Below are 19119 nucleotides of genomic sequence, written 5' to 3' on the forward strand. Positions count from 1 at the left end.
CACTGTTGTAGAAATGAAAAATGTTAAAAGTAAATTTTACTTATTGCATGTAGTTTATTATCACTGAGCTATTTAAAAATGATACCTTACATTATCCCCACCTAGGATCTTCTAATAAATTCAAAAGTCATTAGATTTATGACTAAGTCACATGCACTTGACCGTCGCAAAATAGATTAATAAATAGATTTCATATTTCTAAAAATGGAAACACAATTACACTATTAAATAATTATTCTAAAAGTTACAAAGATTAATTTCAATAATATTTGTTGAAATAATTTTCATTGTACATTCATCAATGTAGTTAATTACGCATGATCTTTGCTCATTTTCTGTAGTTACCCTGGTGGAAATATTACTTCGGCATTTCTCCGTTTTTGGCCCATTTCCGGAGAAATTACTCTGGCATGGGGTTGATGGCGGAGAAATTATTCCGGCATAAAATAGTGGCAGATTAATTTTTCCGGCATTAATCTCATGCCGGAGTAATTTTTCCGCCACCGCTCTCGTGCTGGAGTAATTTCTCCGGTAATGGGCCAAAAACGGAGTAATGCCGAAGAAATATTTCTACCAGGGTAGTTTTGGCCGTACTCTGCAAAATACCCGTATATGACCTTTCAATTGATGCATTGTATCATGTAAATGACGTATACTTTGGTTCATATAATACATCGAAATCGTTATTGGCACTCATACGGGGAAATTTACGGGAAATACGGGGACATTTACGGGTTTCACACACAATGTAATCAGTCCTACACATACAACGGTGGCTATGTTCACCGTAAATTTTCTCGTAACCTGTACAAATGTCCCCGTAAATTCCCCCGTATTGAGTGCCAATAGCGTTACCGATAATACATTTGTTCTTGTAAACTTGTTATCATTTCTTCTTGTTCATCAATTTTTTTTTTTTGTTTTTGACATACTTTTTTGTATTTTTCCAATGTTTTATTTTTTTTAGTTAATTCATTGACGTCATTTTTCAATTTATCGTAATATCCATTATGATGAGTACCATCCATTTTATCGTTTACAATCTGTAAATAAAATCAAAATTATTATAAAGTAATTTGTACTTATACTTATTATAAAGTTATTAATTACTTCGTGAATAATTGTTACGAATTTAATTATATTTACTTGAACTTTGCAAGTATGATCAGTTAATGATTCTGGTTCATCATCACTGTCATCAGTTAATTCAATAACGTCTACTATATTTTTTATGCTTTATGCTTGATGATTATGCTTTACATCTGAAGTGGTCACGAGTGATTTTGTTTTGTCATGGTTTAACTTCGCAGTTAGTAGGAGCGGGCATATAGCTCTACGCGAATTCTTAATTTAAAATAAAAATATAATACATAATAATTTAATAAATAAAATAATAAAAATAATAAAATAATAAATAGAATAAAATAATTAATAAAATGAAATAATAAATAATAAACAAAATAATAAAGTAATAAATAAAATAAAATAATAAGCTTACCCTTTACCCCGTTTACATATGAATATACCATATAATAATATTCAAACTGCTCTGGGATCAAAATACTTGGATTATTCTTTTTGAAACAACAGGATTTTTTTGATTGAGCCCAATAATATTTGAAATCCAGTCCGTCAATATATTCAATGCATTCACGTGAAGAATTAAATTCTAATGTTACGGGAATTAAATTATTTTTCACTGTAGAAGGAATTCCTACTAGGAGAATATAATCACCCTGGTGGAAATATTACTCTGGCATTTTTCCGGCATTTCTCCGTTTTTGGCCTATTTTCGGAGAAATTTCTCCGGCATGAGGTTGATGGCGGAGAAATTATTCGGGCATAAAAGTAGTGGCAGATTAATTTTTCCGACATCAATCTCATACCGGAGTAATTTCTCCGGAAATGGGCCAAAAACGGAGTAATGCCGAAGAAAGCCGGAGTAATGGCGGAGAAATATTTCTACCAGGGCAGCAAAGAGATGTTTTATATATTATAAAGCTTGCCTTTTCTATAATATATTTCCGTAATGAAATTAATTTTTGGTCGTGTCGTCGTGTCATTGTGTCGTCGAGTTTTCGTGCATTTTAAATTAAGAGAATATAAATAGCAAAGAGGTTATTATATAAATTATAAAGTTTACCTCTTCTATAATATGATTCCCTAATAAAATTAAATTTTGGTCCGGCGAAATTTGAAAAAAATAGCACTTTTATTATCCCCACCGAGGATTTTCTAATAAATTCAAAAGTCATTAGATTTATGACTAAGTCACATGCACTTGACCATCGCAAAATAGATTAATAAATAGATTTTATATTTCTAAAACCGGAAACACAATTACACTATTAAATAATTATTCTAAAAGTTACAAAAATTAATTTCAATAATTTATATTTTTGTGGGACAAATTTATTGATTTTAATAAAAACAATAGTTCTCTCAACAACAAATTACCTACCATTTTACTAATAAATATGAACGAAAATTTTATTCTACTGACACAATTAACGGTGCTTGTACATTGTAGTTTTTATTTTCAAAGGTAATACTAAAGAAAAATAATGAATAAAAATAAATATACATATATATTTTTTTATTTTTTAAATCAGTAAATCAAAAAATGCCCTTTTCGTTGAGTCGGTCAACTTGACACGCTATATGTGTGGTGACTTAACACGCGTTATGAAAAGTACAAGTAACAGTATAATCCTAGTATACAAAAAAAATAATAATAATTTGGATATATAGTCAAAACAACATGATGTAAATAAAAATCCACATAAAAATAAATTTTTATTACATCGCCGACTGTAAGCCTCCCCAAAAAAAAAAAAAAAAAAAAAAACAAGCTCCCCATAAATTTATTTTAAAATCAAATAACACTAAAATACAAAATGATGATGGAAAAAAAAAAAAATTTAAAGATTGTGTGATAGACCATAATTGTCCAACAAAAGATCCATTTTCGAAAACATAATTTTTTGATTTTTTTTTTATCAGATTTATAAACAACATAATTTTATGTTTGTACAATAAAAAAAGGATTTTTTTTTTACTTATCAATAAATTGAATTTAAATTTTTTATAATTTTTAAATTATTTTTGTAGATAGAGAGCTATTTAGAGAATTTGGTGCGTGACTAAAAATGTTGACTATAATTTCTTATGCCACTTGAAAGTTCTGTTAGGATAAGCACATTTATAGCACGAAATTTATCAAGAAATTATAGGTGTTATCTCACGCTTACTATACCGCAATCGTTTGCATCACTGTCTGATATTAAACGAACCACTACTTGTCTATCATTTTACCTGATGCCCTTTTTTATGTTTTCACTTTATTTCATCACTGCGTTTATAGAGTAAAAATTTTTTGACTAAGGTCATTATTTATCATTTACCTCCGTTAAATTTTAATTAATTAATCAAAGAAAAAATAATCTAATTTTTTTTTTTTTTTAGTTTAATAATATATTTGCAATATTTTTTACACGTCAAGTGCATTTATTATTTTTTTTTAACATTTCAATCTGGCTATTTTTAATCGTTCAAAATAAAAAAGATCATTTATTATGTATATTTTTTTAAATTAATGATATTACTTAGCTAAAAAAAAAAAAAAACAATATTCTGTTGATAATGTAAAATTAATTTAACGATAAATTTTTGTTTAATTAATTAATTTTTTTTTAATTTACAAAAATTTTTTAAAGCATGTATTATGCTTGGTAGAAAAAAAAATATATTCTGCATTCCAAGTTACTTATATCAGCTCTTAGTCGTGCTTAAATAAAAAAAAAATAAGAGAAAAAAAATTCTGGGACACAGTTGGACATGGAAAATGCTCTTTTCACATTGAATGTGTAAATTGTTGGCATGAAGAGTCTTCGTGACTCTGGAAAGGGTCAGTATGACTTACCATATTATTTATACGTTAGATTTTAGGTTGAACGTACGATTAAACAAGCGGATAATAATAATAATAATAATAACAATAATGAAAAAAAAAAAAATTGAGTTTGAAAAAATCGTTGATTATTTGTCGCATAAAAACTAAATAAAATTTCATATATTTATTAAAAACATAGAGTAGCATATATACAAGTCAATATAAATGAAATTAAAAAAAATTATATATAGGTATCCCAGAAGAAAAAAAAAAAAAGCTAGCATTGATTAGAATAATATTTTTGACGTATACTTGCATATTTCAGCGTCACAATAATCAGTTTGATAAAATCGACCGTGTATTTTTAGAGACACACGAAGCTTATATTTTTATTTTTTTTTTTTATATTTAATTTTATATTAACTTGAAAATACGACGTATATCGAATTATTTATTGTATAGTGAAATTATATAATTTAATTTTGACCTAATCATAAATATATTTTTTTTTTACTTTTTTTTGAAGCTTATTTTTCAAGTAGTAAAGAGCAAAAATAGTCAGCCATTATAGTATAAAAAAAATTCGCTTTCTTTCGCAAAATCAGAATCATAAAATCGTTTGAAATATAAAACAGCTTCAATTATTGTAAAATAACAATTTCAAATTACCAATCCAATTTGCTTACTTTTTTTTTTTTTTTTAAACGTATTTTTCTGGATTAATTTTTAAGGAAATTATTATCAATTCATATATTATTTTTATGGCTAAGAGGTATTTTTTCCTTATCTTACTAACATCAAAGTCAACATGAAATAAGTCTAACAATCGACTACATTTATTTCTAAGGGAATAAACTCATGATGATTTTAATCTCCCCTCATCATTTTGTATAAAGAAATAAAATCTTACCCTAACTTTTCACTCGAGATAATATTAATAATAGAATAATAATATAAATTTATAATATATCCAAAGAAAAAAAAAAAAACTCGCATTATGGGGGTTGCATATTATCATAAAAAAAATTTTAACCTACTTTGTCATTTGACCTTTAATAGTATCTCCAATAGAAAATACAGAATAATACACAATAGATTTACAATAAAATTATAAACTATTAAAAATTTTATTTCTTAATTTGTGTTTTCAATAAAAATACTAAAATTAAATTAAATAATAAAATTTAAAATTTTGTTATTTAAAATGTATTAAATGCCACTTTTTTTTTATAAGAAAGAAAATAAATTTAATAATCTGTATTAGAGACAATTGAGCTTTCGATGCTTTTTTGTCGGCCATTCCGGAAGTTGGCCCAATACAATGCAGAGGGTTGTACTTTTAACAAAAGCTTCTAGCCAATTGGATCACAGCGTCAATATATCCACGCTAAAGCTTGAGAGCTTTAATAAAAAAAAAAATTGTATAATATTTTTATTCGCAACTTTTGACAAATTTATGGTAAAATAAGAGTTGAAAGTTGAATTGAAGTTTATAACTTCAAATGTAATATAGTAAAAATATGTTCAAGTTCAAAAAAAAAAAAAAAAAATGAAGAATTTTGTAAAGTCAAAAATAAGCAACAAGTTCACTGACATAAAATTTTTTTTTGACGCCGACGCGCTTCTAAGGGTTAAACAAAGCAAAAAAATAGTCGCACTCATTGTACTCACCAAGAAGCCAGTGTAACACTCGACGTTCAAACGCCATAGTCGAAAGACGCGATTATAATTTTCATATTAAAAATATAATTTAAATAAACAAATAGCTCGTAATTATTATCAAAATTTTTTTTAATTTAATAATTATTATAATTTAATTTTTTATAATAGCAAAAATTATTAATTCAATTATTTTAAATGATTTTTTTTAAAATTATTTTGCAAGTGTTTTTAATTTTAATTTGAGATAAATTATCTAAAATTATACTGAGTGTTGTTTCAAAGAGATTTAATGATTTAAAAAATAGAAAAAAAAAAATTGACAAGTAAATTATTTAAATTTTGCATGAATTTTAATTTATCATTGTTTAATCATTATTTATTTTATTTTATTTTTTTTCAATTGAGTTTACTAATGATTTAATTTAACAAATCAAAGATGTGATAAAATTTTTTTTCGAATATAAGAAACTGTGACTTAGTGAGAGTGTAAAGTAATACTTGTCTGACTAAATCTTGATTTATTCTACTTGTTGGGGATACAAAATAAAAAAGGATTTCAATAAAATCAAAAATAAAAGGTATTAATTTAAATTAATATTATGAATGTTACTGTAAATTTTAATCAGTTGGGGTTATGGCGTCTCAAGACTGACCCTGGCAAAAAGTTTTTCAACCCCTGTATCCTTGTGTGAGTGTGTGTTTCACAACGTGTCTTGGGGGCAACGGACTGAGTTCACTAAGTGCATTGTAAGGAAGGGCGAGGTTCATCGACTGACTTCTTAATTTTCTTAATAACTTTTTATTTAAAAAAAAAATTAAATCATTTATGCAATTAAAATATACTCCTTTTTTTTTTTTTTCTTGAATTTTAATATTTATAATTATGATGCATTGAGCTATAAAATATAAAAAAATTATATATTTTTTTTTTCAATCGATTGTCTGTCCTAACTATTTATTCTCGAGGTCGTTTTTTTTCTAATACTGCAGTATTAACAAAAAAAAAAAAAAAAAAAAAACTGCAGTTGTAAAGTTACAACGTCATGTTTGAGAAAAACTTAAAGCCAAATGGTCGAAACACAAAACCAACCCTATTTGGTCACTCTCAAATGGTCAATCGATCCAAGGAGATTATTCTGCAATCACGCGACTCACATTTGCATTGCAAGTCATACGCAGCTTTTTTTCAATTTTTTTTTTTTACCTCAAAACACGAATATCTAATTTATATGTTTTTATTTTTTCTTATTAACAACAAGGTAAGAAATAAAAAAAATATACACCACGCTGATAATAATTACTAGAATTTTTATACCACTCAATCTATGATCTAATGATCTAGTATAGATTTAAAAAAAAAAACAATTATTTATTGTTAAAATAAATCAAGTCTTGACTCGCCATAACTATCATCTGAAAATTATTTGAAAAAAAAATTTTTATCTAATATCTACAATAATGTTTATTTATACCTTGAAGAAAAGAAAAGAAAAGAAAAAAAAAACATTACAGGAACAATGATTACAGCAAATCATCAATCATCATCCAGAGCAAATTCTCAAATAAGCCAGTACAAAAAAATGAATGGTGTGTCAATACAAAATAATAATAATAATATAAACGGTACTGCAGGTGGTGGTATGTCAGGAAATGGTCAAGAAATTGTTGATCAGCAAGAGGCGCCACATCGTGACGATACCACGAAAGCACAAGCTCGAATGGCGGGAACAACAAAACAACTTGGTGGTGGTGTTGTTGGTGTTGGTGGTAATAGTACAACAGAGAATGGAACAACGTCAAATGTAAATGAGGGTCACGCAATTGATGATGACAGTGAAGAAGAAGCATCGGAGGATGACGATGAAGAAAATGAAGACGAAGATGAAGAAGAAGAGGAAGAGGATTCAGAAAAAATAAATAATAATAATAATGTTGTTGGTGGAGTTGGTGTTATTAGTGGTGTAGGTGGAAATGGAAATGGAAGTAGTGGCGCAAGGGTAGTTGAAATGAATTTAACAAGTGGGGGTGGAAATGAGACGGCGCGTGGTAGTCAAATTGGAATGGAAATGGGAACGATGGAATTGAGTAGTGGGAGTACCGGTGGAGGCGGCATGGGCGGTTACTGGAGGCATAGCAGACCCTCTAGTCCCCGCATGCCGCCTCCTGAGCAAACTGAACAGAGGCCAAAGAGCCGACACGAGCAAATTGCAAACGCCACAACGAGATACAATAATCTTGGATATTGGCGTGCACGACGTGTAACATTTTATAAAAATGGAGATCCTTATTTTCCGGGTGTTGAATTTAGGTGAGTTTTATTTTTTAATTAAGATAAAAAAAATAAAAAAACTGTTAAATATACATGTATATTATTTTTATATATATGAAAATTTTTATTTTTAATTAGATTCAAACCTGGTCGAGATATTGGCTCTCTTGAAGCACTCTTGGATCGTCTATCATTGCGTTTGGATCTTCCTCGGGGAGCTCGTCATATATTTTCCATGGATGGTGATCGTAAGCTTAATCTCGATGAACTGGAAGATGGTGCATCTTATGTTGTGTCAAGCTATAAAACTTTTAAGGTAAAAATTATATTAAATTATATTTTTTTACAGCCAACTACCAGTATTTTTAACATAATAAATCAACAAATATGTAATACCTTTGTTTGTTTTTAATAAATGGTAAGTATGTAATTATGTATATTGATTCTCTTTATACGCAATGAAAAATCCAAGCTAATTAAACAAAATAAACAAATCAAAAAAATATATAAAATAAATATAACGGATAAAGAAAGTGGAACACACGCGCGTGTTTGCAAAATCTAAATGAATGAGAGGGTGATAGAGGTGAGGGCGTCGCTTTTTTTTTTTTTTTATTCGTCTTGGCAATTTAATTTGTCAAGGTAAAGTAAAGAATAAGGAAAAAGAAATATAAAAAAATATTAAGTAAATATTCTTTGTGATCTACGATTACAGTGAAATTAAATCCTTATTCTTTCTTCACCTTGTTAAAAAATTTAAATGTTTTTTCTTATATTTTTTTTAAGCTTTATTAATTATTTATTATTCATGAGGTAATTTGCTCAAGTTTATTTTTTACTTGATTATTAAATGAATATATTTTTTTAAATGACAAATATATATCTTAATTAATTTTGAATTTTTGAATTAATTTTGCAAGTTGATAACTTATTAATTTATATGATATATATTATAATAAAACTGCGTATAATAAATTGGCCTAAAAAAATCACTTTGATAATGGCAAAGTATTGGTTTGTTTGAATTTGATCTGGGCTAGATCAAATTTAAACAAGCTGCACGCAACAATTCTGTTTGGTCAAGAAAATATCTGGACAATCATTTTGTTGATTGAGGACACACGTAACCTTGTCAAATCAATTTTTATCCTTAAAATTTTAAAAAGCTTTTTCAAGACAATATTATTTAAATTTATATATATACTTTATCAAATATATATATATTATAGTAAATTTATATATGAGTCATTGAATTTTTTAAAATAATTAACAAAAGGGCTGATTTTGATTTTTTTTTTTTTCATTTGTAATTGCGATTTATGACCAAGATGAATATAAGCTCTAAATTTAAAATATAGCTGTTATTAAATTGATTGTGATTCATGGCCAAACATGCAGTGGGTTGTACCTCATTGCAGCTTAATATCTTGGCCATTTGGGTGTGACCAAGATAATCGCTCTAAATTTAAAATTATGTTAATACAGGAAATCAAAAACAGCTCATAATTCATATCAAGTAATTTTCATTTATAGCTTTTTAAATAATGATGGTTAAAAAAAAATTAAAAAATAAATTTTTAAAAAGTTTATTTGCTTTTTTTTTTTACAAAAATTTATCATTTATTTATTAAAAAGTTTAAAAAATTTTTTAAATACATTTAATTTAAATGGCAAATATACCGGCAGCACGTGGCTTTAAATGGTTATTTTGTGGTTTACCAACAAGAGGGGAAGGGGACACGCGATACCCTTCCACACTTTTTCCAAGTATCTTAACTCTAGGTGAAATTGTCTGACTATGCGCAGACTCTTACTACTTGATTAGCACTAAATATACGAAAAAAAATAAATTTTTTTATATTAATGCAACAATGGCTGTTGAAAAAAAAAATATAATAATATATCTAACTAACTACCTCTTAGTTTAACATCAATAATTTTATTTTATATATCAAATTTATTATATATTTTATGATTAATATTGTAGAATTGCAAACAATACAATTACATATAAGAAAATTTATTCCATTTTTCAGTCACGTGATAAACTCTAATCTGTTATTATTTTTTTTTTTTCTTCAACATAAATTCAACCGTTAGCTAAAAAATATTATAATTATTTTTTCATTTTATATTGTTATGGTAATATAATATGATTAATAAATGATCAAAAAAAATCTTGTTAATATTCATCAAAAGAAAATATTTTTTAAATTAGCTCATGAATGTATTTTAGCGAATAAAAATAATGGGAATTGAAAAATGAATGTCTTTGAGTATAATTTAGCTAAGAAGAGAAATGAAATGAAAAAACAAAAAAAAAAAATATATTATGCACGCAGTTGAATCACAAATATATTCATGAATAGTAGTGATAATTTAAGAGGGTATAAAGTGAGTAAGATTGTGAGAAGGATAGTTAAAAAACGAGTCATTTAAAAGGGTGGTTAAAGGGGGTTTTTAAAATGTTTTGTTGAAGGTGCTTTAATTGTAGTGAATAACACAGAGCGCAAGACAAACACAAACACTTTGCAAAATTGTATCTCATTGTTCGTCGACGGTCAGCACTTTGAGGATCAATACACTGACTCGCTGGACGATCTCACTCTAAACTTTCTTAAACTTATTCAATAATAAAATTAATTCAATATGGCTTAGTCCATATTACCACAAACACCAATATATTAATATATAATTAATAAAAAAATTGTAAAATAAAATTTACAATTAAATTAATCCTTTTTTTTTTTTTAGTTCTCTATATTTTATAACATTTTTTATTAATTATAATTAATATATTTAATGAAAAGTAATGTCATTAGTATGTAAAAATTATTTAAAAATAAGAAATATATAATATTTTTGCATATCAATCACCGTCAAAGTAAACATGATTGATATCGGTTGATCGTCCATTATATTATCCCCTTATTCGATGAATAAATTCTTCTCTAATTTAAAATTATTTTCTTGATTTTATGACTATATACACTATATCTTTATGAAAAATCACCCCAACTTATTATTGTTCTTTATACATAATAAATTTGTATCTGTTTACAAAATTTTTATTTGAATTTTAATTTACGGTCAAAGAACTCGAGTGAAACTTGAGATTTATATACAACATCATGTTTTAATTTACAACTACTTGTTACATATATATACGTATACAACATACAAATCATTATCTAGGTTTTTTTTTTTTTTAAATTATTTATTTCATTTGGTGTTTGATGTTTTGTTATTAAGTCAATGATGGTATATATCTTTTATTTATCATGTAGCTTGTGCTAATTGCATTATGGTAAAACAAAGGGTTTATGTCGGGTTAAATAAATTGTTTGATGTAAAAGTAGAAAGGGTAAATGATAGAGTCAGACACTAATTGGCGGCTGTATATTGAGATACAATAATATGCATTGTCAGTGGATATTTAAATGATAAATGAGACACTGTTAACCTGGCATCGATGTCCCTACTTATTTTCAAGACAACCCTTGTTTCCGGCTTTCTATTCGTTATTTAATATTTGAATTTTAAAGAAAATATACAGGAAATACTTGATACATATAAAAGAAAAATAATTACACATTAATTTCAATTATTTATTATTTTTTTAGATTTTTTAATCTTGAGCTAATTGCAAAAGGAATAGAGCCACTCTGTTTTTTTTGTAAATTCACTAAATTAAAATAGAATTATCTTTTTAATAATTAAATTATATCAAGAAAAATCTATTCTTTATCATTTATTTTTAATCTGTTTTTTTAATTTTTATTTATATATTATCAAAGTACAGGAAATTGTAGCCTTTTCATGTGCCACTTCAATTTAGCAGTATATAGGAAATTTTCAATGTGATATTTTTTTTCTTGACTTTATTTTTTTTTATAAAACACGATACCCCATTATTTTTCCTAAGCATATCAGGCGAATATCTTTTAGTGGGTTGAGGTTTTTTTTATCTTGAAAATTTAATGACTTAAAAAAAGTTAAGAAAGCAATGGTCCTTTCTTGATAACTGGTTAATGTTTTTATAATATTTTAATGAGTTCAATGGCCCAGTTAACATTGATTCATATATATTTATTTTAAACCTAATGACAAGTTTTTGCTAAACTTATTAATTACAAAAAAAAAACATACATTTACTCAAAATACTTTTGATTTTTTTAATACAAGAGTTTCGTTTAAATTCATTAATTATAAAATTAATAAAAAAAAATATATTTACAATACTGCATTAAATATTGTATTTGCATTTAATTGTAAAAATACAACATTTTTAATATGCTTTCGTGTGTCACGGAGACTTTATTAATACGTAGAAAATTTACGTCTCGACGACAAATGAGAAAAAAAAATTAAAAAACAAATAAATTCATTTAAATATATTAACCTTCTAATATTTAATAATTATTATTATCATTTTAAATACAAAATTCTTTAAAACTAATTATGTTAATTAATTCTAATATCGACAATAAACATACAGAAAAAAATAAATAAATAGAATATAAAATCTTTACAGTATAAAGAAAAAATATATGATGTTTTTTATATTGATTAAAATATTTTAATAATTGTAATTGGAACACACGTGTTGTGCTAGAAAATCACAGATTATTTAAACAAGAAAATTATGAAAATTTAATTGGATTGTTCTTGAAGTTTTAAATGACATGGTGATATTAATCTAAAACCCTCGGAAACATATAATAACTAATAACAATTCACCCCCAGAAGGACACAGTAAATCGACAGATTATTATTTTTTTTTTTTAATTTAACAAACTACTAGTTAAAAAAATTTGATTATTTTGAAATAATAATCTAAATTTCCGACGTACTATTGTCCTCAATAATTTGAATAATTTACAGTCAATGTTATTATTTTTGTGCTTTAATTTTGAGCTATATTCTAAAATCAAAATAATCATAAACATTATGACAATATATTTTTCTCAGTCTATTAAAAATAAGCTTATATTTTTTTATTTTATAATTTTATACATACTTATGTTTATGTGATCAAAGATATCATTTTGTACTTAGTAATTAGCCTCTTTTTTTTAAAGTTTAAAATATAAATTATATACAAATAAAACACTTGGAAAATATAATATGTGATTTTCCATATCGTTAGTCAATTATTTAAAAAAGAAAAAAAATTTTTCATGTGTCATTTATCACGCTATTATATATACGGTTCGTCAAACACACCTATTTATCCTTGTCACGCACTTTATCAAATAAAAATGAATAAATAAATCAACAACAACATACAACCATTATTTTTTATTTTATCGGATCTGACGACTTTGTCTTTATCCATTTAATATCATGACTTCTTCAACTGGAATTAATCTTGAATGACATGTAGAATTTAATTAAACTTTGATTAATAATATATCTGATTAAATTATTTAAAATATTTTACATATTATGTGTGCTTAAATAGTTATCTCGATTAATTTTTTATTAATTTAATTTTTCATTTTCTTAGATCATTTAATTTCTGAGTAATCACTGTACAATATATGTATTTAATATATTGTTTAAAATGTTATTTTTTTTTTTTTGATTGTTTGATCTTAAGAAAATCACAGGTGTGGCGTGACCGGGTTAATGTGTCGTATATACAACATAATAAGTTATTCCAATGTGCAAATATTTAAACTGCAGAAAATCAGCATTGCTGTGACAGCGAGAATAAGACTTATTACTTAATCGTTAAAATATACATTTTTATTTACAATCAACAAGCAAGTTGTTTGATTTTCTTTTCAATGAATTGTGTTGTTGTATGTAATATTTTTTTTTTTTTTTTAATACAAAAATTATGGTATACTTTTTTTTTATTATTTAAAATTGAAAGAGAATTTTTTTAGTTAATTAATTTGTACAGTAGAATTTAATTGACAGTATGTAATTGATTTAAAAAAAAAAAAAAAAAAACCTTTCAACCTGCAGTTGATAAAATAGAAGTTATCATTTTGAAAATTTAATATAAAATATTCAAAAAATTATAAACAATTTTTTAAGACCTTGCGTTTTATTTTTATAAATATAGTTTTCTTTTTCGTTATAAAAAAATCTAAACATGCAATTAGCCAGATTTAAATAGTCATTAATTTGACTTAAATTAGCTCCTTGTCGAGCTCGTGTATTACGTACGGCTTATCATAATTTTTTTTTTTTTTTTCCATACAAATAGGTCTTTGCAAATTTTTTTAGTAAATAAATTAGAAAATAAAAAAAATTTAATTTATAAAAAGACTTTTAAAAAATAATGTTCGTTTAATATTGTAAAAATAAAAAAAGATATCTTGGCAGTATATAGAATTTAAGATAAAATAATCATTTAAAAGCTCAAAAGCTTATTTAAAAAAAAAAAAAAATCAGATTATCATTGTCAGACAAATATTGTTATCTCGACATAACGACGCCGCTAGTAAGCACGAAGGTGTTGAAGGAAATTCAACTGAGTCTAGTGAAAATTTAAGGTACATGACCGACAAATGCGTTTTGGCAAAAGGTCAAGGGTTAAATACCGTAATTGAACTTAAATAATAAACAAAAATTTACTAATTAAGCTCAATTAATGACTGAAAAAATAAAATGAAATAAAAACAATGCAGAAAAAATTGTCGTCACAATTGAGATTGTATAATTAATAGATTAAAGTTTTTTTTTTGTTATTATTATTTCTTGTTTAATTTGTTAAATTAAATTTTTAAAAGGATGTATACAAACTCTTGGTGAAATGTGTATTTAATTTATGATTGTTAATGTATATGTTGTTGCAAAATGCAAAGTGACCTTGGCCTCGGTGCATGCTTTAATGCGCGTCATCGAGTTTTACAATTTACACCACCCAATGAAATATGTAAATTATCAACTTGACTCCTTCTTTATCTTCAACATTTATTGCTAAATTGTTGGCTTGTCTTCAGGACAATACTTTAAGTTAATGGACTCGTCCCAATTAACATACACAAACGGATCAAGTCCATTCGCACTTAGCTTTTTGAGCTTACAAATTTTAAAACAATCAAAAATATTAAATATTTATTTTTGCACATTAAAGTTTTTTTTTTTGACAATATTGTAATTTTTATAGAGTAATTATTATGAGATTTAAAAAAAAAAAATAGTATATCGTGACCTAAATTACTTTTTATGCACGTATATGATTTTTCTTTTCATTTTTTTTTTTTTTACATTGTTTTTTTGTGTTATCAAGTGAGTTAACTCGTGTCCAGAACTCATTATTTTCCCTCACGCACGATAACTGTTTAATGGAGAACATGTTATGAGGATTATTTATATTTTTTTTATCTTAAAAATTTTGCATTTTCTTCATTTACCAATTTTATATTGCAAAATATATTTTTATATTAAAAAATCTATGTTTAGATATTAACTAGATAAAAATTCGTAAAACTATTTACTATTATTTTCTTCAACTGATGAAATTGTTTTTTGTAATTTAATAGAGTTGATTAAATTTTGCTATTTTTTTAAATGGACTCGTCTATTGAAAAGTAGTTTAATCAAGAGTTTAATTAACATTGTGGGTTTATCAGGGAGTGGAAAATCGGAGGGAGGAGTCATGTTGACCTTCACCCTGTGTTGATTCATAGTTACATTATCATATATACCTGATTGGAATGGTCAGCTAGACATTTGTAAAATTTTGAAAATTAAATATATTTTTTTTTTCATTGTTTAGGGCTAATGATCGTCAAATTAATTTTTTAAACTTTATCATATACCTCTTTTTAATAGTTAAAAATTTAAAAATCTAAATTACTAAAAAACTCTACAATACGTCTGTCGATTCTGAGGAAAATTTTTTTTTTTTACACGAACAAACATGAAAATCTCAGGAAATAAAAAAAAAAAAAATAACGATCGATTTCTCATGGTCACTACCTTAATAATCTCTTACGATAAAAAGTAAAAAAAAAAATAAAATTGAAAAAGAAAAGAAAAAAATACAATTCTTAAAAATAATTATAAAATTGGTATATAAAATTTCATGTGCGTGTTTAAAAAATATATTTCTTTTGATTTTTTTTTTTTTTTATATAAAAAATTTTTCAACAAATTTTGATTTATTTAAAATATATTTAAATATTATTTTTAAATTATTTACATTATTTTATATAAATATAAAATTTTATTTTCTTTTAAATTATATAAATTGATTATTTAATTAATTGTTTTTTGCATGATTTGAAATAATTTATGGTTAAAAAAAATTGTATCATCACTTTCAGGGTGTGTCTGCAATTTTTTTTACCAACTATAAAACGAAAAATAAAAAAACGACAATCATTTATCCAATATAAATGGTAATAATTGACAGAAAAAAATTACCAAATACAGAAAGAATCATGTTAAACAATTAAAACTAATAAGAGAGTAAAGAAAAATAAAATAATAATGGAATATTGACACCAGGGCCAGGAAATATATTGAGGCCATGATAATAAATTACAAAAAAAATTATCATAAATTTCGTGCGGATATATTATAACGAATAAATATTAATGTGTCAAGTGCGAGTAAAGGGGAAAAATGTTTTCTCCTTGAGTATTTTTTTTTCTTCCTTCTCCTTTTTCTACCCCTTATTTTGCTAGATTTCTTAACAGTTACACTGTTTTACCAATTTCACCCCCTTTTTGTCGTCTTCAATATATAGTTTACCACAAAAATGGTCCTTCAACAGTTAAGTGTATTGAGGCAACCTCCTTTGTTGGGTCGAGCGCGTGGCCTTGGCGTGGTTTGCAGTGGTGATTTGAGGGGAGTTTTTGTTAGCCAGTTAATAGTCAAATAGTTAAAAAGTGGGGAGATTGAATCCTTCATAATTTTCTGATAGTACAGACCAGGGTGCTACTACGCTCTTACCAAATCCATCAGTTCTCAATCAACTTTTAAACTTAAAACATCACAAAATATGATTTTTTTTTTTCTCAAATTAATTAACATTTTAAAAAAAACTAGTATAAATTCTTCGATTTTTTATTTTTCAATAATTTATAAATATTATTGATTATATTAAAATTTTAACAACGAAAATAATTAATATATCAAAGTTTTATTAAATACAAAAAAAATAATAAATAAAAGTGAGTGACATATTATTTCTAGGTCAAATCAATTTTACAAATATTTAATGATAACGTAATAAATTGAAAAAAAAATAAAATGAAAAAATATAATATTTTTAAAAAATAAAAATGTTTAATTTGCTAATGATAATGTGATGATATAATAAGGGTGTTTAAATAAATAAATAATATAAATATTGGGAAAAAAAAAAAAATAAGAAGATTTAATTGTGCGTGCGTGCATCAGTACGTGCGTGCGTGCAATAATTGTAAATGTGATTAAAAAAATAAAATAAAAAAGAGAAGGGAGTTAACATTGCGCATTGACCCTTACAATTGTTCACCATTGAGTCGCCAAGTTTTTCGTTTTGTTCGGACTTTGGCCCGGAGAGGCGTACATCCGAGTCAATTGAAAACGATTCTGTGATTGATTATTGTATAAATAATAATATAAATAATAACACTAGTAGAAAAAATAGTAGACCAATTATAAATTGTTCTAACTGGAACGATTTTAGTGATAGTTTTGTTGTGTTGATGAGTGATTCTTTTGAAGTTATATCGCTGCCGGCCGATATGCTTCAGGTGGTCATAAATTTACATCTTACAATTTATTTATTTTAAAGATTATATATATTATAATAATTTATCATTGAAAATTAAAAAAAATATAAAAATAATTTAAGTAGTAATACATGAGAATAGTCAGACATGCTTTAATGATAATAATTTTATTTTTTTTTCAGCCGGCGAGCTATGGTAAAAAAAATAATACCTGGTACACAGCACCAGGAGGTGTTGGAGGTGGAGGTGGTGGTGTTGGTGCAAGTAGAGGAAGTATTGCAGGAGGTGGATGGCAAAGTAGACCAGCAGCGGTAGCAAGTCTTAGCAGAAAAGCTTCAATAACTGAAGAAGCACCCCCACCAGGTGGTGGAAAACCTTCATCTGGTCGTGTTATAAGAATTGTCAATAATTTAGATCACACTGTTCAGGTTAATTAACTTAAAAAAATTATTTTTTTATATTTAATATTTATTGTTTCATTTATATTTATATTTAAATTTGTATTTAAATTTTAGTGTCGAGTACTGCTAAATCTTCGTACATCACAACCATTTGAGGAAGTACTTGAAGACCTTGGTCAGGTTTTGAAAATGAACGGAGCCAAAAGAATGTTTACTGTCTCAGGCCAAGAGGTCAGTTAATGTTTAATTAATAAAATTAATTCAATATACATTTATTTAAATAAAACAGGACAATAAAATTTTTATTTAGTCATTGTTTTACGTCACAGTAGAAAAGGTAAATGATTGGTCAGACTATCGTGTTGTATATTTTGTCGATAAACACTAAACTGATATAGACAATGTCTTTGAATTATTATTCTACATTTTAAACAGTTTTAAATCATTCAAATGACCTAAATACAAATTTACAAAATTTCTATCAATATATAATATAAAAAATAAAAAAAATAAAACATTTTTTGCTTTTTCAATCAATTTTTAATAATTAAATTTTTATGGTAATTTTAAGAAATTAAATAGAAAAATTTTTTAAAATTATTTGAAGGTCAAAAATCAATAAAATATAAATTATATTTATTTCTTTGGGTAAATATTATCTGATGAGGTTTTTTTTTTTTTTCAGTTTATCAGTTATTTATGATAATGAGAGTGAATAGACTAGTTGGCATCGTTTTCTTATATATATAAAAATCAGTTTATGAATAATGTTATTCATAAATATGCATGTGATGTCGGCCCTTTAGAATATGTGCGAGTTTTGTTTCAAAGAGTATATAGAGCAATTTTAAAAGTAAAACTTGGGCGTGACGATTGGGGTCGAGATGGAATAAGGTCGTAGCTTGGCGAAAAAATTTTTTTTTTAAATAACAAAAAATGTTATTTAATTCTTGTGATTGTTGTTTATAATTTTATCCATATAAAATATCATTCATTTTAAAGTTTTTTATATAAAAAAAAAAATACATTTATTAAAGTATTATTATTATTTTTTTTTTTATATCAATACATTTGAGTAAAAATGAAATACAAAAAAAAAAAAAAAATATCAAAAAGTCATTTTAAATTGTATCAAGATATCAAAAAATAAAATTATAAAATTTTTTAGAAAGGGGAATAATGAAAAGAAAATAATGATTGTTACATCAC

General features: G+C 25.2%; 1 protein-coding gene across 3 annotated transcripts in view; it reads left to right on the forward strand.

The window, feature by feature from the left end:
* Positions 1-19119, forward strand: part of LOC122852524 (echinoderm microtubule-associated protein-like CG42247) — a 29286-nt gene that overhangs the window by 6318 nt on the left and 3849 nt on the right. The window contains exons 1-5 of one of the 3 annotated variants that reach the window (XM_044152391.1): positions 5971-6132; positions 7187-7862; positions 7962-8139; positions 17692-17937; positions 18025-18141. In XM_044152391.1, coding sequence (XP_044008326.1) covers positions 7195-7862; positions 7962-8139; positions 17692-17937; positions 18025-18141 — 1209 coding nt within the window. In that variant the 5' untranslated portion in view covers positions 5971-6132; positions 7187-7194. Of the gene's footprint in view, positions 1-5970; positions 6133-7081; positions 7863-7961; positions 8140-17691; positions 17938-18024; positions 18142-19119 lie in introns of those variants that run through there. The other 2 variants (XM_044152389.1, XM_044152390.1) reach the window with 2 other exon arrangements.

Source organism: Aphidius gifuensis, linkage group LG3 (assembly GCF_014905175.1).
Source record: "Aphidius gifuensis isolate YNYX2018 linkage group LG3, ASM1490517v1, whole genome shotgun sequence".
Taxonomy (NCBI): domain Eukaryota; kingdom Metazoa; phylum Arthropoda; class Insecta; order Hymenoptera; family Braconidae; genus Aphidius; species Aphidius gifuensis.